The sequence below is a fragment of the Carcharhinus amblyrhynchos genome, chromosome 23, assembly GCF_965287045.1.
Source record: "Carcharhinus amblyrhynchos chromosome 23, sCarAmb.v2.hapA, whole genome shotgun sequence".
In the NCBI taxonomy this organism is placed as follows: domain Eukaryota; kingdom Metazoa; phylum Chordata; class Chondrichthyes; order Carcharhiniformes; family Carcharhinidae; genus Carcharhinus; species Carcharhinus amblyrhynchos.
Window position 1 is genome coordinate 9,017,341 of NC_137346.1, and position 27,366 is coordinate 9,044,706.

Consider the following 27,366-nt stretch of genomic DNA (forward strand, 5'->3'; position numbering starts at 1 on the left):
GGGCCCGTGAGAGAGCAGTGAATCCTGCACCTTGTCAGCTCCCTGTTGGAGTGGGGTTGCTGATGAACACCAGGACACATCTAACACACACACACACATGCACAGCACACACACACACGCACACACACACACACGCACACACACACACACGCACACACACACACGCACACACACACACACACACACACACACACGCGCGCGCACACACACACACACGCGCGCGCACACACACACACACGGCACACACACACACGCGCGCGCACACACACACACATGGCACACACACACACACGGCACACACACACGCGCGCGCGCACACACACACACGGCACACACACACGGCACACGCACACTCACACACGTGCGCACACACACACACACGGCACACACACACACACGGCACACACACACGCGCGCGCACACATACACACGGCACACACACACGGCACACGCACACTCACACATGCGCGCACACACACACACGGCACACACACATGCACGGCACACACACACACGCGCGCACACACACACACGGCACACACACACACACATGGCACACATACACACACGCGCACAGACACAGACACGCGCGCACACACACAGACACGGCACACACACACACGCGCGCACGCATACACACACACATGCGCGCACACAGAGCAGACATGGCGCACACACACACACATGCGCGCGCGCACACACACACATACAACACACTCACATAAACACACACACACACAACACACACAACACATACACACACACAACACATACACACACACAACACATACACACACATGGCACACATACACGGACACAAACACACAGCACGCACACACACATACACACAGTGCGCACACACACACGGCACACACAAGCAGACATGACAAGCAGACATGGCGCACACACACACACACACACACACACACACGTAATCACCACAGCTTTAACACAGAAGCATAGTAAATAGGAGCAGGAGGAGGCCATTCGGCCCCTCAGCCCCCTTTCCCATTCATTATGATCATTGCTAGTCACCCAACTCAATAGCCTGATCCTGCTTCCCCCCAAATATCCTTTGACCCCCTTCCCCTTTACCTAACTGCCTCTTGAAAACAGGGTGGGATTATTCAGCCAGTCTCGCCCCCAAGACCAGAAAATCCAGCCCAAGGTGAATGGACATGCGCGCAGTCTGCCTCCTGCCCGCTATGATTCCTACAGCAGGCGGGTAAAATTCCACCCTCAATGTTTTAGCCTCGATGTCTCTCAGTGATAATTTAATGTTTTGGCCTTAACGACTAATTTTTAATTCTGTTAGCTCTGACTCAATATTAAAAATATAAACAGGCCTGGATACCGGTGAGTGGAGTTATTGCTTCAGTTTGCAGTTGGATATTTATGCAAAGCTTACAGTATGGTTTAGCACGGCTCAGTCTGTGCTGCTCCAAGGCAGGTATTGTTTACTTCAGAAACCACAACACCCAGGGAAGCATTCAATAATACGTAAGCAAAGTTAACCCCGCCGGAATCTTCTGGAATAAACGTTCGATTCCCTGACACAGCTGCCAGCCAAACCCAGCAGAAAGAACACAGTGGGGGGGGAGGTTTAAAATAAAACACCTTTCCTTATCTTCTTTGAACACCTTTATCAATCAGTCATAAAGGTGTTGGAAGAGGGAGACAGAACGACACTCGATAACATCTCCAGGATTATGTGCAGCAAGGGGTGACACAGTGGTCAGCACTGCTACTTCACAGCGCCAGGGACCTGGCTTCAATTCCTGGCTTGGGTCACTGTCTGTGTGGAGTCTGCACATTCTCGCCGTGTCTGCGTGGGTTTCCTCCCACAGTCTGAAAGACGTGCTGGTTAGGGTGCATTGACCTGACCAGGTGCTGGACTGTGGTGACCAGGGGAATTTCACAGTAACTTCATTATAGTGTTAATGCAAGCCCTACATGTGACCAATAAATTAACTTTTACTTTTTAACTGGGCGGCACAGTGACACAGTGGTTAGCACGGCTGCCTCACAGCGCCAGGGACTTGGGTTCAATTCCCGGCTTGGGTCACCGTCTGTGTGGAGTCTGCATGTTCTCGCTGTGTCTGTGTGGGTTTCCTCCGGGTGCTTTGGTTTCCTCCCACAGTACGAAAGATGTGCTGGTTAGGAGCATTGGCCGTGCTAAATTCTCCCTCAATGTACCCAAACAGTGTGGCGGCTAGGGAATTTTCACCATACCTTGAATACAGTGTGAATGTAAACCTACTTGTGATTAATAAATAAAATGTAAATCCTGCTGAGTTCTATATGGTTTAAAATACTTTTTAAAAATAATTATTCTGAACACCCTTGCATAAATGGCAAAAGAAATTGGTGGAAAATTGGCTTTGGTGGAAAATTAATTTGTTGTGTTTTAGGTTTTTTTGTGTTGAAGATGAGCAGTGACAACCCTTTTGGATGATTGGACAATGAGACAGTTCAGGGTAGCTAGAGACTGAGTCTGAATGGTGTTAAGAGCTTGGATATTAATGGTTAGGTAGTCAGGTATGGGTGGATGGGAGTGAAGATGTGGGCCACTGATGTTTGAATTAAATCATGGAATCATGGCACAGCGGTTAGCACTGCTGCTTCACATCACCAGGGACTTGGGTTCGATTCCTGGCTTGGGTTACTATCTGTGTGGAGTTTGCACGTTCTCCCCGTGTCGGCGCGGGGGGTGCTCCGGTTTCCTCCCACACTCCAAAGATGTGCGGGTTAGGTGCACTGGTCATACTAAATTGCCCCTTAACGCCAGAGAGATCAGGAGGCTAAATACACGGAGTTACGGGGACGGGTGGGATTGTGGTCGGTGTGGACTCGAAGGGCTGAATGGCCTCCTTCTGTACTGCTGGGATTCTATGATTAGGCTCAAGGGGCCGAATGGACTCGTCCTGTCCAAACGTTCGCACCATTTTGCTTCCTGCCTTAAAGAAGCGGGCGGGGGAAGGAGGCAGACCAGGTAACCAAAGAAAGGTGGTTCAGTGGAAGAGAGAGTCGATTGAAAAGGCCACAGCAAGTTGGGATGAGTTGCTGAAGGATGAAACCATTCCTTACGGATCATAGAACATAGGTATTTAAATATAATAAATATATAATATATATTATATTTAGAATATTTAAACATAGATCATTTAAAGTAAAGTTTAAAGTGAAGTTTATTCATTAGTCTCAAGTAGACTTACATTCACATTACAATGAAGTTACTGTGAAAATCCCCTAGTAATTGGCACATCGTGGCTGTGAGGTAACTGAGGCAAATAAATAAATCCCAATATATTCATCTTTCAACATCTGTCCACAAATTGAAGAGGTTTTAGCGAGTGTTTTTTGTTATTTCCCCTCATTCTTTGACCGTTATATTCGACAGTTTTAATGGGAGTGGGCAACACAGAAATTAGAGGCCGGAGTAGGCCATCCAGCCCCTCGAGCCTGCCCTGCCATTCATTTTGATCATGGCTTCAATTCAATATCCTTACTCACCCCATCCCCTCACCCCACCTCCCCACTTCCTCCCATATCCCTTGACCCCTTTAGCCCCTCTAGCTATATCTAATTTCTTCTTGAAATCAGACAGCGTTTTGGCCTCAACTACTTTCTGTGCGATTTCCACACATTCACCACCCTCTGGGTGAAGAAATTTCTCCTCACCTCAGTTCTATCAGGTTTCTCCCCTTATCCTCAAGCTATGACTCCTGATCCTGGACTCCCCCACCATCGGGAACATTCTTTCTGGATCTGCCCTGTTTAGTGGGACGGGAGGAAAGATTACCGATAAGGAACGATTGTTGACGACGTTGCCCTCACACAAGGAACCTTTTCTTTCTCTCGATCACGTGAACTTTTGAAGGAACATGTTTCAGAAAGGTGAACTTACCACTGGCCCGGCCAATAGGAAAAGGTCTTTTGCTTCCTTCCAGAAGTTGACAGGTATCAGTCTCCTAATTTTTCTCAGTAAGGGAGTTTGAGCAACACCGTTGAAGGCTTCTTGCATTGAGTTGTTCATTCTTCCAATCTCTGTCCTCGATGGAGAAATAACACTTGTATCAGTTGCTTCTGATATGAGATATAGTTACGGTCTTTAAATACATTTCTGTGTGTGTGTGCGTGGATCTCCAACACGACTTTAGTGACTCACCGACAGCTCCTTATACTGAAAGATCCTACATAACTCATCAGCTTCTTCCTTTACAGCCCACTGCCTGTCTACTCTGCATTGCAATCATCAAATACTAATTACCATGGTAATAACTTCCATTGCAGTTGATAACATTTAACTAATAGTGTTTACTTGATGTTCTACACTTGCTTGGCTCGTGGCCAGATACTGAGGGAGTGGAGTGTTTTATCTCTCTCACTGAGCAATGTATGTTCTATCCTGATAATTACAGCATGCTTTTAGCTTAACATGTTTCTGAGCAGTGGTTGTGTTTCGCTGATGCACTTTTGCCTCTAACCAGTTCCTGGTGTGCTGTAATTACATAAAACCCCCTCCATCATTTCCAAACACTTGCAACGTAGCTCACTCTCTTTCCTCTAATATATGAAATCGCAGGGATTATAGAACTGGGGTACAGCTGGCAAAGGGGGGGCTACGTGGCACTTTGCACTTGCACCAGTTATTTCAAACAGCGGCTCAGCCAGCCCCACCCTCTTTCTTTCCCCGTGTCCTTGTAATATTTCACTCCTTCACCCAGTTCCCTTCTAAAGGCCACTATTGAATCTGCCATCATCATCCTATGGGTGACACAGAGATTTGATTTGATTTATTATCGTCATACGTGGGGGAACACTTGGCGAACAGAGACCACAGCTCTATAAGTTTTCGGATACCTGCGGCAAAGGACAAGTGTTGTTTCGAGGGTGACGGTGCTAAACCGGGGAAAGGCTGACCACGGGCAGATGAGGCAGGCGCTTGTTCGGGAGAGACAGTTCGAGGATAAATCCACATCTGGAATGTGGGAATCTTGTAAGGAGCCGTTGATTTGGTGTGCAGGACAGATGTGCACCTGTGAAAAGGAAGGACGGGAAAGGCAGGATTTGGGAATCGTGAAAGGTATATAAGGAGTACAGTAGGGGGCTGAGAGCATGGCCTTGTGGAGAACCGGTGTTGAGAATGATCATGGAGAAGGTGTTGCTGCCTTTCCCTATGGATTGCATTAACACTGTTGCCTCATGGATCTGGTATCGATTCCTGCCTGTGCGTTCTCTCCATGCCTGTGTGGGTTTTCTCCCACAGTCCGAAAGACGTGCTGGTTGGGTGCATTGGCCGTGCTAAACTCTCCCTCAGTGTAACTGAACAGGTGCCAGAGTGTAGTGACTAGGGGATTTTCACAGTAACTTCATTGCAGTGTTAATGTAAGCCTACTTCATAGAATCATAGAATCCCTACAGTGCCAAAGGAGGCCATTCAGCCCATCAAGTCTGCACCGAGCACAATCCCACCCAGGCCCTATTCCTATAACCCATATTTACTGCCAAACCCCGAATTAGGTCAATTTATCACTGCTAATCTTGTGATACTAAAAAAAACCTTAAACTTATTTGGCAGTATATTCAAAGTCTCTGTGTAAAATATATTTGCCTCAGATCATGCCTGTTCCTTGTTGCCAATCATCACTTTTTCCTCTGCTCACTGACAGTTCAACCATTGGAAACTGTTCTTCCTTCTTTTCATTTAAACACTTCAAGATTTGAGCACCTCTATCAAATATTCTTCCAGTGTTCTCTGCTGTGTGGAGAACAACTTCAACTTCAGGCGTCTAACCGTGTGTCTGTAATCCTTTATCTCTGGGACAATTCGATTAACTATTTCCTTATCCTCTCCCAAGGCCTACTTAAGGGCTTCATCCTGTCGCCACTATCCCACAGTGGGCCGGGAGGCTCTCTGTGTGTGGGGCACAGCAAGGAAACCCATGGACTCTGCTGAGAGTCAAACACTGGCCCTGACCCTCCACAAACCACATCCCCTTCTGCATCTCTCTCTCTCTCTCTTTGTGTCCCTCTCCCACTCTCTCTCTGTTTCTGCATCCCCTTCAAGCCCCACTTTATGAAGCCCCTCTCACCATAAGACCATAAGACATAGGAGCAGAATGAGGCCACTCGGCCCATTGAGTCTGCTCTGCCATTCAACCATGGCTGAGATTTTTCTCATTCCCCATTCTCCTGCCTTTTCCCCGTAACCCGATCCCCTTTTTAAAAACCTCTCTATCTCTGTCTTAAAGATGACCTGGTCTCCACAGCCTCCTGCGGCAAAGAGTTCCACAGATTCACCACTCTCTGGCTGAAGAAATTCCTCCTCATCTCTGTTTTAAAGGGTCGTCCCTTTAGCCTGAGATTGTGCCGTCTGGTTCTAGTTTTTCCTACTAGTGGAAACATACTCTCTACGTCCACTCTATCCAGGTCTCGCAGTATCCTGTAAGTTTCAGTAAGATCACCCCTCATCCTTCTAAACTCCAATGAGTATAGACTCAGAGTCCTCAACTTCAACAAGATGCCCCAACTCCTGTATTCAATGTTCTGACCAATGAAACCAAGCATGCTGAATGCCTTCTTCATCACTCTGTCCACCTATGATTCCACTTTTTTGGAGCTATGAACATGTATCCCTAGATTTCTTTGTGCTATAACTCTTCCCGACGCCCTACCATTAACTGAGTTAGTCCTGCCCTAGTTCAACCTACCAAAATGCATCATCCTGCATTTATCTAAAAAGTGTGTACAAAATGCATAAACCATGATACCATCTTAAAGGTACATGTTCTGTAGATACAGTGACCTGTGCCTGGGTCTGTCCTCTGATCTGGGCACTGGGTAGATGCTATACCAGCTTCAACCACTACTTGCCCAGTGGAGCAGCTGAGTACAGAAGGCCTGATGTAGAGATGCCGGCATTGGACTGGGGTAAACACAGTAAGAAGTCTCACAAAACCAGGTTAAAGTCCAACAGGTTTATTTGGTAGCACAAGTCAATAGCTTTCAGAGTGCTCCTGGTGTTGTGAGACTGCCAGCCTCTGACTGGATGGCAGCCAATGGTTAGCAGGAATCTTTAATCCCAGTAAAAAGTCCCCCTCTCTCCCGCAGACGTGTGAAGTCCCTGAGTTTCACACAATGCTGTGGGGCTTCCCAAAAAGAGGAGGGGTAGGGCCTCACAGACTCTGTGGTCAACGGTCAAGGCATTAATCATCTCCACACGATTCTGCCCAATACTTCAACTGGGAATGATCTAGAGGTTTATGTGAGTTCAGCATGACTCCCTGAATTCTGCTTCTATTTATAAAGCAAGGATCACATTTGCTTTATTGACAGACGTGGATGTACCCTGTTACCTTAACATCCCCAGGCCTCTAGACCCTTGTACACCCTTTAAGATGGTACCATGGTCTATGTATTTTGTACACATGCTTTAGATAAATGTGAGGTGATGCATTTTGGTAGATTGAACCAGGGCAGGACTTACTCAGTTAATGGTAGGGCGTTGGGGAGAGTTACAGAACAAAGAGATCTCGGGGTACATGTTCATAATTCCTTGAAAGCGGAGACACAGGTGGACAGAATGGTGAAGAAGGCATTCGGCATGCTTGGTTTCATTGGTCAGAACATTGAATACAGGAGTTGGGACGTCTTGTTGAAGTTGTACAAGACATTGGTAAGGCCACACTTGGAATACTGTGTACAGTTCCGGTCACCCTATTATAGGAAGGATATTATTAAATGAGAAAGAGTGCAGAAAAGATTTACTAGGATGCCATCAGGACTTGGTGGTTTAAGTTATAAGGAGAGACTGGATAGACTGGGACTTTTTCTCTGGCGCATCGAAGGCTTAGGGGTGATCTTATAGATGTCGAGAAAGGTAAAATAGATAGTCAATATCTGTTCCCAAAGGTAGGACTGTCTAAAACTAGACAGCATTGGTTTAAGGTGAGAGGAGAGAGATACAAAAAAGTAAAGAGGGGCAATTTTTTTCACACAGGTGAAAGGCTGGAATAAGCTGCCAGAGGTAGTAGTAGAGGCAGATACAATTTTGCCTTTTAAAAACTGTTTAGATAGTTACATGGGTACCATGGGTACAGAGGGATATGGGCAAGCGTGGGCAATTGGGACAAGCTTAGGGGTTAAAATAAAGGGGTGGCATGGATAAGTTGGGCCGAAGGGCCTGTTTCTATGCTGTAAACCTCTATGACTCTATGTTGAAGTGCGGCGTTTGCGGTTATTTGATGAACTTGGATTTTTCTTTCAATTGAGTAGGAGAACACCATTGTTTTCTGCCCCAGTTGTAAGCTCCATCTCTAGCTACTGACACCATCCATCTCGGTGGCAATTGTCTGAGACTAAACCACTCTGTTCACAACCTTGAGTCTGAGTTGAGCGTCTGACCACATATGTGTGCCGTGACTAAAACTGTCTATTCCTACCATTGCCTGATTTCACTCCTTCGCATTATCAGAATCATAGCAGCTTCCTCGTGTCATTGTTACTTCTTCAGACCTGATTAATCCAACTCACTCTGGCTGGTTTCCCACATTCTACCCGCCATAAACTCAAAGGCACCCTATACTCTGCTGCACGTGCCTTAACTCACACCACGTCCACTTCATCTGCACAAGGAGGCAGTGGCCTACTGCTATTTTTGTTGGCCTATTAATCCAGAAGCTCAGCTAATGTTTTGGGGACCTGGGTTCGAATCCCACCGTGGCAGATGGTGGAACTTGAATTCAATGGAAAGGAATATCTGGAATATGTAAGGCCTATAAAATAATTAAGAACAAACTTGATATAATAATTTACTAATCTGAGAATGGATCTCAAGTGTCTCACATTCATCAGATTTGCTGCTTCTAAGATAGCTTCCATTTTGTTTAGGTGCTTTAATAGTCCTTGACTATCAATAATGTGACCCCAATACTGGACTGAAGTCTGGAAAAAATTACACCTTCCTTTCTCGATATACAGACCATGTGCTTGAAGACATTACAATGTTGCTTCTAAATTATTCAAGTATTCTTGTTCATTGGACCCTGTAATTAGAATATCATCCAGATAACACTGTACACCAGAGAGACCACCTAAAATCTGATCCACCGATCTTTGAAATGGGGCTGCTTTGGATGTCATTCCTGCTAAAGTAGAATATAAATAAAGGGCTAACTCAGAAAATATGGGGTAGAATGTCTTGACAGGGGGTGGAGAGGATTGCATGACTCAAATAAAATTAAGGCATAAAAGAATGAAATGCTACAATCACATAAGTAATTTAGTTATGGTTGTAATTATATTCTGGTAAAGACTTGTAGGGTAAACAAGGTAGGAAATCCATTGTATTGAGCAATGTGATTAGATTGTACAGAATTGAACATACTCGTATGATCTGTACAAAAGGTGACTGATGTGATTAGATCTATACAGAATTGAATATATTCATATAATCTGTATAAAAGACAGCTGTAACAGGACAACTTTGAGCCGGCCCTTCCGATTACTCTCAATGGTCATTGTAAGCACAAAATAAAGGAATATAGTGTGGATTGACCCCGAAGTAGGTCGTTCTTTAAAAATTTTCTTTAACATACCAAAAGACAGCTTTTAATAACAAAAAAGACCTTTATGAGTGACAATGGTAAACAATGGTTGTAATTCAGTGGCTACATTTGTTTGTAAATGCACTTGGGGAAAAATCAATCTTGCTGAATTTCTGTCCACCTGATAACCTATTAAACAAATCTACAATTAAAGGGTGTGGATATTGATTAGCACACAACATTGGATTTATGGCTGTTTCAAAATCACCACAATTACAAACTAAACCATCTGGTTTCATGTCAGTTACGATGGGGGTAGCCCAGCCATTCATTGCAACTATCTAACATTGTGTATGGCAACATGCTTGTCACCGATGTGCCAAAATAGGCCAGTGAGTGAATGCTGGAATAAGGCTAGTCAATGCAAGAATTGTGGTCAAAACCTTGTGGACTAGACCAGCTTTCCGAGGACAATATTAAGAAGAATCAGAGTACTTTCTAGAAGAAGAACAAGTTGATTTGATTTATTATTGTCACATGTATTGGTACAGAGTGAAAAGTCTTTGTTTCTTGAACACGATATAGGCAACGCATACTGTTCATAGAGAAGGAGACAGTCCAGAATGTAGTGTTACAGTCATAGTCAGGGTGTAGAGAAAGATCAACTTAATGCATGGTAAGTCCATTAAAGTCTTACAGTAGCAGGGAAGAGTTGTTCTTGAGTTGGTTGGTATGTGACCTCAGGCTTTTGTATCTTTTTGCCAATGGAAGAAGGTGGAAGAGAGAATGTCTGGGGTGCGTGGGGTCCTTAATTATGCTGGCTGCTTTTCCGAGACAGCGGGAGGTGTAGAGTCAATGGATGGGAGGCTGGTTTGAGTGATGGACTGGGCTACATTCATGACTGTTTGTAGTTTCTTGCGGTCTTGGACAGAGTAGGAGCCATACCAAGCTGTGATACAACCAGATAATCCAGCAAACAAATCTACAATTAAAGATAGAGGATATTGATCAGCACACTAACACTGCAGTGATTGAGGATAGATAGAGGATATTGATAGATAGATTGAGGATATTGATAGAGGATATTGATCAACACGCTAACACTGGGGTGATTGAGGATAGACAGAGGATATTGATAGATGAGTGAGTTTATTGATCAGCACACTAACATTGGGGTGATTGAGGATAGATAGAGGATATTGATAGATAGATTGAGGATATTGATAGAGGATATTGATCAACGCACTTACACTGGATTGATGGTTATTTTTAAATCACCATAAATAGGAAATGAACCATTTGCCTTCACGGCCCATTTTGACACATCTTGACATGCTTGCTGCTCTTTTGACTTCTGCAAAAATAATTTACAAGCGGAAGAAAGGAATTATGACTGTAAGACTTTGAGGTTGACTATTAGGTTTTATCCCTTCACTGAGTCTCTTTGAATCCACTCTTGTATTTATTCGGAAGGTGTGGTAGGTCTGTTTTGATGTCAACCAAGTGGATGACAGCGCTCCAATTATGTTTTATCTTCTCCAACCATGAAATCCCAAACAGAGCTGGAAAATGACCACATGAAGAGGCAACTCCACTGTTAGTCCTCTCAACTGTACACTGGCCGTGATGTAACCTTTTAATGGCACAATCTCGGTTCTGCGTATACCCTTAAAATCACATCAGCTGGTTTTAAAGGAAGGTGTTTCAGCTTTTGTTGGTGTGTAGTCTCAGGAATTAAAGATACAGCAGCATCGCTGTCAACCTTTATCCTAATAGGTTGTCCACTTACCCAGAATCTGTGAGATTCACTCTGTATGGATAAGACATACAGCTGGAGCGCCTCATCATATTTATGGATATGTTCTTCTTCGTTGCTGTAATTATTTCTTTCAAGATGTAAACTCTTTGCGGAATGCAACTTGTTCTTCTTCTGAATATTCATCTCAGGGGAAGCTGGTCTAGCCCAAACAAGCCTTTGCAACGTGACCCCTATTTTACCACAATTCTTGCATTGACTATCCCGCTCCAGCATTCACTCACTGAATGGCCCATTTTGACACATCTGTGACATGCTTGTTGCTGCTTTGATTTCTTGTGGGCAGTTCCCAACTTGTGGATCTTCCTTCCTGCACCAAAATTGTGAAGCCTCTTTAGCAGCCAGTTCCATCAATGCTGCAATTTCTACTGTTGTCTTTCAAATCGGAGCATGTTCAGGGAACAACCTTCTCTGGATAGCCTCATTTTGGAGACCACAAATTAAATGTATCTTCCAATAATTCACCAAACTCGCAATGTTGCGCCAGCCTTTTTAACATACAATACCTTCCACTTGATCCCTTCAGTGGAACCTGAACCGTTCATTGTTTCTTCATTCCTCTTCCCAGCACTCGTGACTTGAAGTTTCTCAATATATTTTATTTTTAAACTGGCGTTGGTGGGAAGGATAAACTTGGAGACTATTTTCTAAATGGGAAAAGGCTTTGGAAATCTAAAGAACAAAGGGACTTGGGGAGTCCTCGTTCAGGGCTCTCTTACGGTTAATGTGCAGGTTCAGGCAGCAGCTAGGAAAGCAAATTCAATGCTAGCATTCATTTCTAGAGGGCTAGAATACAACAGCAGGGATGTACTGCTGAGGCTGTATAAGGCTCTGCCTTGACCCCCATTTGGAGTATTGTGGGCAGTTTTGGGCCCCATAAGGAAGGATGTGGTGACTTTGGAGGGGGACTTAACTTGACAAAAGGGCAGCGCTCCGAAAGCTAGTGGCTTTTGCTACCAAATACTGTTGGACTTTAACCCAGTGTTGTGAGACTTCTGATTGTGTTTTCCCCAGTCCAATGCTGGCATCTCCACATCATCGGGGGGGGGGAGCCAGGGGAAGTTCACAGGAATGATTCTGAGAATGAAGGGCTTGTCAAATGAAGAGTGGTTGAGGAGTCTGGGTCTATGCTCAGTTTAGAAGGATGAGTTGGTGGGGGGGGGGGGGTTCTAATTGAAACTTAGAGAATACGGAGAGGCCTAGATAGACATGGAGAGGATGTTTCCTCTAGAGTTCGAATCCACTAGATTTATATAGATGATCTGGAGGAGGGAACCGAGTGTAGGGTGTCGAAATTTGCTGATGACACCAAGATTGGGGGAACAGCAAATTGTGCAGAGGGTGTGGAGAGTCTGCAGAAGGATCTAGATAGGCTGGGCGAATGGGCCAGGAAATGGCAAATGGAATTTAATGTTGGCAAGTGTGAGGTGGTCCACTTTGGTAGGAAGAATGGTAGGAAGGATTATTACTTACGGGGCGAAAAACTGCAGCAGGCGACGGTGCAGAGGGACCTCGGGGTCCTTGTGCATGAGTCGCAAAAACCCAGCTTGTAGGTGCAGCAGGTGGTCAGGAAGGCGAATGGGATGCTGGCCTTCATAGCGAGGGGGATTGAATATAAAAGTAGGGAGGTCTTGCTGCAGCTGTATAGGGCATTGGTGAGGCCGCAGCTGGAGTACTGTGTGCAGTTTTGGGCGCCGCACCTGCGCAAAGATATTTTGGCCTTGGAGGGAGTGCAGAGGAGGTTTACTAGGCTGATACCAGAGTTGAGGGGGTTGAGCTATGAGGAGAGGCTGAATAAACTAGGCTTGTACTCGTTAGAGTTTAGAAGAATGAGGGGAGATCTCATTGAGACGTATAAGATGATGAATGGGACGGATAGGATAGAGGTGGAGTGACTCTTCCCGCTCAAAAAAGACAGTAGGACTAGGGGGCACAGCCTCAAGATAAAAGGGGGGCGGTTCAGAACGGAGTTGAGGAGGAACTTCTTCACTCAAAGGGTGGTGAATCTCTGGAATTCTCTGCCCGTTGAAGTGGTGGAGGCTGCCTCGCTAAATATTTTTAAGACGCGGGTTGATGGGTTTTTGATAAGAGAGGGGATTAAGGGTTATGGGGAGAAAGCGGGAATGTGGAACTGAGCCACGACAGATCAGCCATGATCTTATTGAATGGCGGGGCAGGCTCGAAGGGCTAGATGGCCTACTCCTGCTCCTATTTCTTATGTTCTTATGTTCTAACTCTGGCTGAAGGAATTCCTCCATCTCAGTTTTGAAGGAGCTTCCCTTCACTCTGAGGGTGACGAAACTGTGGAACTCTTTGCCACAGAGGGCTGTGGAGGGCAGGTCATTGAGTGTCTTTCTGTCAGAGGTAGCTAGGTTCTTGATTAATAAGGTGGTCAAGGATTACAGGGAGAATGCAGGATAATGGGGAGGAGAATCGTATCAGCCATGATTGAAGAGTGGGGCAAGCTCGGTGGGCCAAATGGCCTAATTCTGCTCCTATATTTTGTAGTCTATAATCTTCCCAGTCCTCTCCTTTTCACAGTGGAGACTGTGGACTTGATTTATTTTTTCAAATGAGTTGAGCTGTGCAGCAATGCATCCAAAGGTGCCCCGATACTGCCTAGAATCTCATCCTTCTCTGATTGAAAAGTTCCCCTTTTAAATCCACACAGAGAGCTTCTTTCTTGGTCTTCCTGCACTGGTACTTTAATCTTTAATCCTGCTGTTGCTGCTTCTCCCCAGCCTTCTAATATTCAAAGTGTGAGGACCCATAACGAGGAACTACTAAGGGTTGTGAATGTAGCCCAATCCATCACACAAACCAGCCTCCCATCCATTGACTCTGTCTACGCCATCGCCTGCCTCGGAAAAGCAGCCAGCTTAATTAAGGACCCCACGCACTCTAGACATTCTCTCTTCCACCTTCTTCCTTTGGGAAAAAGATACAAAAGTCCGAGGCCACGTACCAACTGACTCAAGAACAGCTTCTTTCCTGCTGCTGTCAGACTTTTGAATGGACTTGCATTAAGCTGATCTTTCTCTACACCCTGGCTATGACTGTAACACTACATTCTGCACTCTCATTTCTTTTCTCTGTGAATGGTATGCTTTGTCTGTATTGCATGCAATACTTTTCACTGCATATTAATACATGTGACAATAATAAATCCAATGTTTTTCTCTTCTACTTGGGGTCTTTTCTCAAAACAATATCAAAAACTCATTACCAATTTTCTTTTTGTTTATTGTCCCAGCTATGTGAGTTACGTATAAGATGATGAAAGGGATGGATAGGGTAGAGGTGGAGAGGTTCTTCCCACTCAGAAAGGATATCAGGACTAGAGGGCACAGACTCAAGATAAGGAGGGGGGCAGTTTAGAACAGAGTTGAGGAGGAACTTCTTCACTCAAAGGGTGGTGAATCTCTGGAATTCTCTGTCCGTTGAAGTGGTGGAGGCTACCTTGCTAAATATATTTAAGTCACGGGTAGATAGGTTTTTGGTAGGCAAGGGGATTAAGGGTTATGGGGAGAAAGCGGGAAAGTGGAACTAAGCCACTTCAGATCAGCCATGATCTTATTGAATGGCGGGGCAGGCTCGAAGGGCTAGATGGCCTACTCCTGCTCCTATTTCTTATGTTCTTATGAGTGGCTGTGGGTTTTAACAAAAAGAATAGGTGAGAGATCCTACGCATGCTTAGTTGTGTTTGCTTCAATCCATACAAAGACTTTAAGATATTTCTACCTATGTAACTAACTCTGCTGTCTTGACTACAAGTAGAATCAGAAGGCTAGAAGTAAGCGACAAATTGACTGCATTCCTAAAGGGTACGTAATGCAGGCAAACAACAGCATAACCGCAGCTACAAGTGTTGTTTTTCTAAGTCGGAGACAGACCATGAAAAACACATAATAACGAGGTAACAGTTGAAACATAATTTGGATTTTAGTGTATGTTAGTTTTTGAGATCAATTCAGTACAGGGGCTGACAGTGGAAGCCAGTTTCCGAGTTCACTCTTTCTTCTCATTTCTACCTTGTTAATTTTAAGGTCTGTTCGATAAAACCATTTTAAAACTCGTATCAGTGCTGTCCCCTCGTCTATTGAAAACGAGTGTCCGTAAGCAGGTTATTGATAAATAATTGCCACATGATAGAACTGTTGATGACCCCTTCCATCATTTTACTGATGAACAAAAGTAGACTAACGGGGTGGTAAGTGGCCAGGTTAGATTTGACCTGTTTATGGACCAGACATACCTGGGCGATTTCTGATATTGTTGGAGGTAGATGCCAGCGTATGGGAGCAGGTTGATTTGGGACATAACCAGCTCTGGGGCACAAGTCTTCAGTGCCATTGCCAGGATATTGTCAGGGAGTATAGCTTTTACGTATCCAGTGCTTGATATCAGCTTCAATCTGATCCATTGATTGCAGATCCCTTTGCTCTATCCAGTGTTGCAGTTTCACCAGGTTGACATCTCATATTTAGGTATTTCTGGTGCTACTCTTGGTATGCCCTCTTATACTCTTCATTGTACCAGATCCACAGCCATGCCCACTCAAACCCCAGATCCCAGGAACGCATGGCTTGGACCTAGATTACAGCAAGCACGCATATCATATTGTGTGGGTTGAAGCAGAACATTACTTCCAGCCCATTAATTCAGATTCATAAAATCTCTACAGTGCAGAAGGAGGCCATTCGGCCCAGCTGCACCAACCACAATCCTACCCAGAACCTATCCCCACAACTCCATGCCCTTTAACCTAGCTAGTCCCCCAGACAACAAGGGTCCACTTAGCATGGCCAATCCACCTTACATCTTTGGACTGTGGGAGGAAACCGGAGCACCCGGAGGAAACCCACAGGGAGAACGTGCAGACTCCACACAAGGCGGGAATTGAGCCCGGATCCCTGGCACTGAGGCAGCAGAGCTAACCACATGCTGCCAGATTAACCTCGAATCAGAGTATATTAATTACTGGCTGAATACAAGACCGACGGCAACGGATATCTACCTATCTCTCGAGGTGTTTGGCATCGCAACTCCATATCCAAGGTTAGAACATTGGGTTGGAGAAAAACCAATATTACAAATCCCAAAGATGTGTCACAGCATAGTGGAGGCCATGAGGGTGTAGACCGCTGCCGCACAGTGCTAGAGACTTGGGTTCGATTCTTGGGTGACGCTTGGTGAGGAGTTTGCACACTCTCGTGTCTGCGTGGATTTCCAGTTTCCTCCCACAGCTCACAGCACCACAGAATCCCGACAACGCAGAAGGAAGCAAAGTAAATGGAATGTTGACCTTTATACCGAGGGGGATAGAATATAAAAGCAGGGAGGTCTTGCTGCAACTGTACAGGGCACTGGTGAGGCCGCAGCTGGAGTACTGTGTGCAGTTTTGGTCGCCGCACTTGCGGAAGGATATTTTGGCCTTGGAGGGAGTGCAGAGGAGGTTCACTAGGCTGATACCGGAGTTGAGGGGGTTGGACTATGAAGAGAGACTAAATAGACTGGGTCTGTACTCGTTGGAGTTTAGAAGGCTGAGGGGGGATCTTATAGAGACGTATAAGATAATGAAGGGGACGGATAGAGTAGAGGTAGAGAGATTCTTCCCGCTTAGAAAGGACAGCAGGACTAGAGGGCACAGCCTCAAGATAAGCGGGGGGGGCAGTTTAGAACGGAGTTGAGGAGGAACTTCTTCACTCAAAGGGTGGTGAATCTCTGGAATTCTCTGCCCGTTGAAGTGGTGGAGGCTGCCTCGCTAAATATATTTAAGTCGCGGGTAGATAGGTTTCTGATAGACAAGGGAATTAAGGGTTACGGGGAGAAAGCGGGAAAGTGGAACTGACCCACTTCAGATCAGCCATGATCTTATTGAATGGCGGGGCAGGCTCGAAGGGTTAGATGGCCTACTCCTGCTCCTATTTCTTATGTTCTTAAACTGTTTGGCCCTTCGAGTCTGCACCAACTCTAACAGAGCATCTTAGCCAGGCCCTCTCCCTACCCCATCCCCTCACTCCACACATTTCCCATGGCCAATCCTCCTAACCTGCACACCTTTGGGGAACCCTCTGTTAAATGGCGACGGGGTAGGAAGGTTCCAGCCAGACTTATGCAGATTGGAGGCGGGAAGACGTTAGGGTCCCCTATCTGATTAAAAGATCTTTCATCGCCAATCCTGCTATGGGAAGGGCACAAGATTCTGCTCTATGTTGTAAAAATATTTAATTAGCTGGAAAGCACTTTGGGAGATTGCCCATGTAAGGTGCTACGTAAGCACAAAACTCCTTTCAGAATCACAGAATCCCGACAGTGCAGAAGGAGGCCATTCAGCCCATCGAGCCTGCACCAACCACAATCCCAATCAGGCCCCATCTCCATAACCCCACACATTTATCCTGTTAATCCCCCTGACACCAAGGGGCAATTTTAGCACGGTCAATCAACCTAACCCGCACATCTTTGGAGTGTGGGAGGAAACCAGAGCACCCGGAGGAAACCCACACAGACACGGGGAGAATGTGCAGACTCCACACACAGTAACCCGAGCCGGGAATAGAACCCTGGCGCTGTGAGGCAGCAGTGCTAACCACTGTGGCACCCTTTGGTGACCAGCCATATCAGGCTGTCTGGGGTGACTCCCTTTGCCTGAGTCTCTACAAGGAAATACATATCTTGCAATTTCTGCACCAGCACAGTTCGATTCCAAGTACAACCGTGAAGCTAATTTGCCGGGATTGTGTCATATTGAAAGCACAGTCTACATTAACAAGGCAGAGGTTAAATTCCGACTCTGCTGCCTGTACTTTGCCGAGCCAATGCTACATATTGATTGGATCGATAGTGATCACCGCCAGTGATGTATTCCCAAAAATCTCCAGACCCTGCCGTAGGAAAGGCAGTTGGATAGCAACATCCTCTCCCAAGGCAACATGTGTAGCACTAATCCTCATATCTTACCCCACTGGGTGGGACATAGGGATCCCACACCTCACACCAGATTCCTGAAGCAAATGTTCTACTCCGAACTTAACCACAATAGGATTCTCCCAGGAGAAGAGTGGAAACACCTTAGGCAGCCCACAAAGCATCCCAGAAAAGGTTGTAGAGACACATCCCGACACACAAACACGCGCACCTCCCCCACGCGCGCGCACCTCCCCCACCCCGCCACGCATGCACCTCCCCCACCCCGCCACGCATGCACCTCCCCCACCCCGCCACACGTGCACCTCCCCGCGCACGTCTCCCACCCCCACCGTGCGCACACCTCCCCCACCACCGACACGTACACACTCTCCCCACTGACACACACACACACACCCCTCTCCCACCGACAGACACACGCGCGCACCTTGGCCTGCGACCACTCACAATGGAGGAGTTCCGCTCGGGGAGGGCACCGAACGTGACGTGAGATCGGTTGGGAATGCGCGGCGACAGATTGGGGTGTCGGAGGGAGCACGTAACCCTCTGAACGATTGATTTAGCCCCAAATCTCCCCCCAACACACACACACACACACACACGCTCAAATCTGCAGGGTCACGGAATCTCAGAACCTACGGAATCACACAGTCAGCCCTGATCCCGTGGGAATGCCAAGGATGACGACAGTTCCATTAGCAAATCCAAGATGGAAATGTGTAAACAGCGGGAGGCTGGTAATGTAAACAACCGCCTTGAGTTTATTCCTAATATTGCTTTGTCTCTGTCATGTCCGCTGAGGTTTATGAATCCACCGTGACGGTGAAGCGTATCACAAGTGCAATTATCAAAATAACAGGTCCAGAAAGGAAAGCCAGGCTGCGGCGAATGACCAGTTGTTTCACAGACAGAACGTCTCCGACTGTAACGTCAGCTTGGGTCATATCGGAGTCACTGATCAACTCTCCCATATCGCTGCTATTCACTCCTTCCTCAAATTCCTCTGCAAAACACAACAGATTTAGTTCAAATTACTGCGGATGCTGGAATCCGAAACCCAAAGGGAAAACACTGGAAATTCTCAGCAGGTCTGGCAGCATCTGCAAGGAGAGAAAAGAGCTGACGTTTTGAGTCCAGGTGACCCTTTGTCAAAGCTAAAAGGCACCGTCTCATCATCTGGACTCAAAACATCTCCACAGGAGTCAAGGGGATATTTGGACAAGTGACCATAAGCTTGGCCAAAGAAGTAGGTTTTAAAGTGCGTCATGATCTTATTGAATGGCGGGGCAGGCTCGAAGGGCTAGATGGCCTACTCCTGCTCCTATTTCTTATGTTCTTATGTTCTAAAAGCAGTGGGGAGGTTTTAGAGACCGAAGTCCAGGGACTAGGGCCCAGGCAACTGAAGGCACATCCACCAACACTGAGCAATTAAAATAGGTTCCAGAATTGGGGAAGTGCAGGAGTCTTGGGCAGTTGGATGAGACAGAGTCGGCACGGTGTCACAGTGGTTAGCACTGCTGCCTCACAGCGCCAGGGACCCGGGTTCGATTCCCAGCTTGGGTCACTGTCTGTGCAGAGTTTGTACATTCTCCTCATGTCTGCGTGGGTTCTCTCCGGTTTCCTCCCACAGTCTGAAAGACGTGCTGGTTAGGGTGCATTGGTCATGCTAAATTCTCCCTCAGTGTACCCAAACAGGGGCCAGAATGCGACAACTTGGGAGATTTTCACAGTAACTTCATTGTAGTGTGAGTGTAAGCCTACTTGTGACTAATAAATAAACTTTAAAAAGATAGGAAGGGACAAGGCCCTGGAGGGATTTGAAAACAGTTTTAAAATTGGAACATGACTTACGGTGGCACAGTGGCCAAGCACTGCTGCATTATAGCACCAGGGACCTCGGTTCGATTTTGATCAGTGTGTGGAGTTTGCACGTTCTCCCAGTAACTGCATAGTGCTCGAGTTCCCTCTCAGAGTCCAATTTGATGCATTGGCCAGGCTAAATTGCCTCTTGGTGGCCTAAGACATGGAGGTTAGGGGATTATTGGGGTAAAAATGTGGGGTTATGGAGATACAATCTGGATGTGAAGCTCTATTGAAGAGTCGGTGCAGACTTGATGGGCCAAATGGCCTCCTTTTATATCGTAGGGATTCTGTGTAGATAGAGCAGCGAAGAAAGTAAACTTCTAGTTGCTTCTCTCGATGTCCTGTCGTTTAGAGTTCCCTTTCCCCTATCTTAAGGCGGCTTACAGGTTCACTTCCCTGAAAGTGGCAAGGCGAGTGGATAAGATGGTCAAGAAGGCATCTGGCTTGCCTGCCTTCATCGCTCAGGGTCACAGAGTATGAAGATTGGCAAGTTAGCTGAACAGAATTTTAATTAGGCCACATTTATAATATTGCGTACAGTTCTGATCACCACATTAACCAGAACGATATGAAGACTTTGGAGAGGGCACAGAGAAAGGTTTTCCAGCACGCTGCTTGGTTTGGAGAGTATTAGCTAAGAGGAGATATTGGACAAACTTGATTTGCTTTCATTTGAATGTCAGAGGCAGAGGGGCGACCTTACTGAAGTTTACAAAACTATGAGACGCATGCGTAGAATAGATAACCGTCGTCTTTACCCCCCCAAGGTAGAAATGTCAAATACTAGGGGACATGGGCTTAAGGTACAAGGGGGAAGTTTAAAGGAGATGACAGAGTCTAGCTTGTTACACAAAGTGCCTGGAATGAGTTGGTAGAAATAGATACCATAGCAACTTTTAAGAGGCATCTTGTCAGATACATGAGCAGGCAGGGAATAGAGGGATGCAGATTGCATATTGGCAAAAGGTCTTTAAAAAGTTTATTTATTAGTCTCACAAGTAGGCTTACATTGACATTGCAACGAAGTTACTGTGAAAATCCCCTAGTCGCCACACTTTGGCATCTGTTTGGGTACACTGAGGGAGAATTTAGTACGGCCAATGCACCCTAACCAGCACGTCTTTGGACTGTCGGAGGAAACCAGGGCACCCGGAGGAAACCCATGAAGACATGGGGAGAACATGCAGACTCCGCACAGACAGTGACCCAGGCTGGGAATCGAACCCAGGTCCTTGACGCTGTGAGGCAGCAGTGCTAACCACTGCGCCACCCACTTTGCAAAGTGTCACATGTTGGCACAGGCTTGGTGGGCCGAAGGGCCTGTTCCAGACTGAACTGCTCTTTGTTCTATTTATAGCCCCTCATTCTGATCTCACCCATGTTTCAGGTTTAAAAAAAAAATTACCTTAATGCATATGTGTTGTTTAAAAACTGTGACATGACTATCGAGATCAGCAACATTTTCTTTTAACTTATTCAAAATACATGAAGTGATTTATTATCAGTTCCATGCAGCAAATTCATAACTTATTTATACTGAAATAGGCTGATAGTTTCGTTGACTCAGATATGTGTTCAGGTTTGTCAAATGGAGGGTGTTTTAAGGGGGGTAAATAACTTGGATACCTGTGAAAATATTTTCAGCTTGGCCACCAAGGAGAGTGTTCAAGGTCTCCACATCAGTCTTCACACCGGCATTAACCCGAGCCTTTAAAACAGAGTTCAAGATCATCATTAAACAGGAACTGAGAGAGTACCCGGAATAGGGAGCACTTTCTGTTCAAAGATAACTCCCCGATCTCTTATTATTTTAAGCAGTCATCTGCCAGAACCATAGAATGACACAGGAAGCCGTTAAGCCCATCAAGACTGTACTAGCTCTTTGACAGCGTTATCCTGTTTGTCCCTACCCATTCCCACGTAGCCTTTGCAAATCGGTTTTCCTTACATGTAAAAGATAGGAGCAGGAGGAGGCCATTTGGCCCTTCGAGCCTGCTCTGCCATTCATCACCATCATGGCTGATCATCCAACTCAATAGCCTAATCCTGCTTTCTCCCCATAACCTTTGATCCCATTTGCCCCATATCCAGCCGCCTCCTGGATACATTCAATGTTTTGGCACCAACTACTTCCTGTGGTAATGAATTCCACGGGCTCACTACCCTCTGGGTGAAGAAATGTCTCCTCACCTCCATCCTAAATGGTCTACCCCGAATCCTCAGACTGTGACCCCTGGTTCTGGGCTCCCCCACCATCGGGAACATCCTCCCTGCACCGACCCTGTTTAGCCCTGTTAGAATTTTATAAATTTGTGAAAGCCCCCCTCATTCGCCTCAACTCCAGCGAAAACAATCCTAACCCAGTCAATCTCTCCTCGTGCATCATCCCCGGGAATCAGCCTGGTAAACCTTCGGAGCACTCCCTCAAGAGCAAGAACTTTCTTACTCAGAAAAGGGGGCTAAATCTGCACACAATATTCTAGGTGTGGCCTCACCAAGGCTCTGTATCATTGCAGCAACACATCCCTGCTTCTGTACGCGAAACCTCTCACTATGCAGGCCAACATGCCATTTGCCTTCTTTATCGCCCGCTGAACCTGCATACTTACCTTCAGTGACTGGTGCACGAGGACACCCAGGTCCCACTGCACCCTCCCCTCTCCCAATTTACAGCCAGTCTCCTTGCTTCCAAAGTGAATAACCTCACCCATATTCACCCTTTTGAAAGCCATTGAATCCAGTTCCACCATCCTTCAGGCAAGAAAGGTAAAACTGAACTTGCCATCGGTCCAACAGCTACGTAGGAAAACACTTGATGATACTCCAGTGATAAGCAGCATGGGTTCAACAGATGCCCTGTGGGCAGTTTTGTTCAGTTTATATATTCGTATTCATTTGTGGAACATGGGCGTCACTCGCTGGGTCAGCATTTATTGCCCATCCCTAATTGCCCTTGAAACTGACTGGCTTGTTTGGCCACTTCAGAGGGTGGTTAAGAGTGGCTCCAGAGTCACATGTAGGCCAGACCAGGTAAGGACGGCAGATTTCCTTCCCTAAAGGGCACCAGTGAATCAGATGGGTTTATTTTCCCAACAATCGACAAGGATTTCACGATCATCAGTAGATTTTCAATTCCAGATTTTTTTTTTTACTGAATTCAAATTCCACCACTTGCTGTGGCGGGATTCGAACCCTGGTCCCCAGAATGTTAGCCGAGTTCCTGGATTAACAGTCTAGCAATAATACCACGATCGCCTCCCCTCTGGGGACTGATATTTCACGAGAGCTGACAGACCCTGTGGTTCGAAGGTTTAAAAATTTGGGGTGACACAGTGGTTAGCACGGCTGCCTCACAGCGCCAGGGACCCCGGTTCGATTCCCAGCTTGAGTCACTGTCTGTGTGAAGGATGTACATTCTCCCCATGTCTGTGTGGGTTTCCTCCGGGTGCCCTTAAGCCTACTTTACTTTACTTTTACTTATGTTCCTATTACTGACAGAGAGGTCCCTGACAATTTATTGGTCTGAGCTGCGCTTAAACCCAAGCACCAGAGGCCAGCAGTTAAGGAATCAAATTGGCAGGAACTCTTTTTAAATCCGTTCTCTTTATTGCAGCTGTGGAATGGTGGTATTGTGAAAGAGAGGATACGTCATTCATCAAACCCTTCACATAATCCTAGGATGGTCCATAGCACTTTATAGACAATTAAGTATCATTGAAGTACAGCGAATGTGCCTCCAATTCTGTGCACAGTTCAAAGTTTATTGTAGGTTTACATTGACACTGCAATGAAGTTACAGTGAAAACCCCTTAGTCGCCACACTCTGGCACCTGTTTGGGTACACCGAGGGAGAATTTAGCACGGCCACTGCACCTACCCAGCATGTCTGTCTTCCTCCTTTTGTGGAAGGAAACTGGAGTACCCAGAGGAAACCCACGCAGGCATGGGGAGAAGGCGCAAACTCCACACAGATAGTGACCTGATCCAGGAATCGAACCCGGGTCCCTGGCTCTGTGAAGGTCATGGCCAGTATCTTGACTGGACGAAGAACTGATCACCAGATTCCCTTTATTTACAAAAATATCTCCATTCCAAAGAGTGCTACAGGTACAAAGTTTATTTATTAGTGTCACACGTAGGTTTACATTAACACTGCAATGAAGTTACTATGAAAATTCCCTAGTCGCCACACTCTGGCGCCTGTTCGGGTACACCGAGGGAGAATTTAGCACAGCCCATGGACCGAACCTTCAGACTGTGGGAGGAAACCCACGCAGACACGGGGACAATGTGCAGACTCCACACAGACAGTGACCCAAGCTGGGATTTGAACCCGGGTCCCTGGCGCTGTGAGGCAGCAGTGCTGATCGCTGTGCCACCAGCAAGCTTCCATGAGATAATCACCCACCTAATCTAGATGCGGGTGTTGGTCGAGGGATAAACGTGGGTCAGGATTCAGTGGATAACTCTCTTGATACAAAGGACAAAGAAAATTCCAGCACAGGAACAGGCCCTTCGGCCCTCCAAGCCTGTACTGACCACGCTGCCCAATTGAACTAAAAGCCCCTACCCTTCCAGGAACCATATCCCTCTATTCCCACCCTATTCATGTATTTGTCCAGATGCACCTTAAAACTCACTATGTATCCGCTTCCACTACCTCCCCAGCAGTGAGTTCCAGGCACCCACCACCCTCTGTTTAAAAAACTTACCTTGTACGTCTCCTTTAAATCTTGCCCCTCGCACCTTAAACCTATGTCCCTTGATGTTCCAAAAACAATAGTGCTCCAGGGACATTTAATATCCACTCAAGAAGGCAGATGGGGCCACATTCTAATGTCCCATCTGCAAACTGGCACCACTCCCTCATTATTGCTTCAGGAATGTCAGAGTCCATTTGATACCCAGGCTCCTGCAGGACTCTACCAGCTTCCAGTTCAGGGGTGGAAGTGCTACAAACGCCAGCTGGTAGGGCAGCATCCTGGTCCTTCCCCATGGGGAGTCAGTGTGTGATCCATGCTCAACACAGAGGTCAGCTGGCGAGGACCTTCACAGGCAGTGTGAGCTTATCCAGATGTCTCCCTGTGTGAGACATGAATCAGAGAATCCCGACAGTGCAGGAGGCCATTTGGCCCATTGAGTCTGCGCCAACCACAATCCTACCCAAACCCTATCCCGTAACCTCATGTGTTTACCCTGCTAATCCTCCCCGACACTAAGGGGCAATTTAGCTTGGCCGATCCACCTAGGCCGCATGTAGAATCATAGAAACCTACAGTGCAGGAGGCCATTCAGCCCATTGAGTCTGCGCCAACCACAACACCACCCAGGCTCTATTCCCGTAACCGCACGCATTTATTCATCTTTGGAGTGTGGGAGGAAACCGGAGCACCCGGAGGAAACCCACGCAGACATGGGGAGAATGTGCAGGCTCCACACAGTGATCCCAAGGTTGGAATCGAACCTGGGACCCCGCCGCTGTGAGGCAGCCGTGCGAACCTTGGAGTATCGTGAGGAAACAAGGCAGGATAATTAAAAAAAAGAATTAATTTCCTTTAACGTCTGATACCTGGTCCGATGTTCTCTTCCAGTTCAATTTTAATATCACTGCTTGGAAAAAGATCACTTGTACAACCACAGCTGTGAACATCCCAGACCAAAGACCTGCAAATTACAGAGAGGCAGCAGTAAGAAAGAGCACAATATCCTGGATATTCTCCCTCCACTTGGCTCATCACTGACAGTGTGGAACTGGAGTCCCACATCTATTAGCCACCTTAAGAAAGTGACGAGTCCCTTTCTCCATGGCAGTTGCTTGCAGTTGTGAAGTTAGTGTTGGTGAAATTATTATCAATGCAAAAATGCTGACAAGTTTGTTTAAAAAGGTGGTTTGCTTTTTAACCGGGAAAAAAAAAATGCGTCTGTGTTGGAGTCTGCACGTTCTCCCAATGTCTGCGTGGGTTTCCTCCGGGTGCTCCAGTTTCCTCCCACACTCCAAAGGTGTGCGGGTTAGGTGGATTGGCCAGACGAAATTGCCCCTTCTTGTCCCAGGATGTGTCGGTTAGAGGGATTAGTGGAGTAAATTTATGGGGTACACAATGAGCATAGAGTGAAATAACGTATCGCCAGCCTAGCTAGTAATGCTGCCAGGACAACAAGTTGTTTTTGCATTTACAAACCCTAGAATCATAGAATTCCTTCAGTGCAGGAGGAGGCCATTTGGCCCATTGAATCTACACCAGTAACAATCCCACCCCAGGCCCTAACCCCATAAATTTACTCCACCACTAATCCCTCTAACCTAACATCCTGGGACAAGGGGCAATTTCATCTGGCCAGTTCACCTAACCCGCACATCTTTGGAGTGTGGGAAGAAACCGGAGCACCTGGAGGAAACCCACGCAGATACAGGGAGAATGTGCAGACTCCACATAGACAGTGACCCGAGCCGGAAATCGAACCCTGGCACCGTGAGGCTGCAATGCTAACTACTGTGCCACCCATGCCGCACTGTTTATTTTAATCAATAAATTTAACAAAGGATTAACAATGGCTTTGACAAAGGGTCATCCGGACCTGAAACATCAGCTCTTCTCTCTCCTTACGGATGCTGCCAGACTTGCTGAGATTTTGTAGCATTTTCTCTTTTGAATTTAAAATAAGCAACAGCATATCAGATTTGAACTTTGTTCTTTTGATAACCTGTAAACCAATCCTATTGTACGAATTTTGGTACGTCATCGGGGTATAAAGCCAGCCCCCAGCTCCAGAACACTGCCAGAAGACCACCTGACAATGACTGCCACAGGTCTCAGCTAGAGAGACAGAGAGAGAGAGAGAGTGACACAGACAACAACTCTCTGCCAGTGTAACAGCTACATTTATGACTTAAAAGAAAGCCTGATCTCAATCGCAAAGGTACCAAAAGTCGTCTCTCAACACCAGGTTAAAGTTCAACAGGTTTATTTGGAATCACAAGCTTTCAGAATGCTGCCCCTTCATCAGGTAAGTGTGCCCACCCCAGTCCAACGCCGGATCTCCACATTATAGGTATCAAAAGAAGGTAGTGAAGGCAGAAGGAATGAGCAAAGAAGAAGGAAGATTCTGGGAAGAGACAAACCTGGCAGCATTTTGAGAATGACTAAAAATGCTATTTTTTTGTTAATAAGTGAGAATTGTATTTATCTAAACACCAGTCCATTAGAATCG

The 27,366-nt window shown here is 46.3% G+C and overlaps 2 protein-coding genes across 4 annotated transcripts in view; both read right to left on the reverse strand.

Annotated features, from left to right (window-relative positions):
* Positions 1-4,280, reverse strand: part of LOC145357385 (multidrug and toxin extrusion protein 1-like) — a 59,914-nt gene extending 55,634 nt beyond the window's left edge. The window contains exon 1 of the mRNA XM_080210704.1: positions 3,908-4,280. Within this exon, the coding sequence (XP_080066830.1) occupies positions 3,908-4,036 (129 nt within the window). The 5' untranslated portion in view covers positions 4,037-4,280. The remainder of the gene's footprint in view (positions 1-3,907) is intronic.
* A 14,728-nt stretch (positions 4,281-19,008) lies between these two features.
* LOC145357249 (multidrug and toxin extrusion protein 1-like) overlaps positions 19,009-27,366 on the reverse strand; it is a 53,648-nt gene continuing 45,290 nt past the window's right edge. For all 3 annotated transcript variants that reach the window (XM_080210419.1, XM_080210418.1, XM_080210420.1), the window contains 3 exons: positions 25,727-25,821; positions 21,784-21,865; positions 19,009-19,297 (listed from right to left, as the gene is read on the reverse strand). In XM_080210419.1, coding sequence (XP_080066545.1) covers positions 19,098-19,297; positions 21,784-21,865; positions 25,727-25,821 — 377 coding nt within the window. In that variant the 3' untranslated portion in view covers positions 19,009-19,097. The remainder of the gene's footprint in view (positions 19,298-21,783; positions 21,866-25,726; positions 25,822-27,366) is intronic.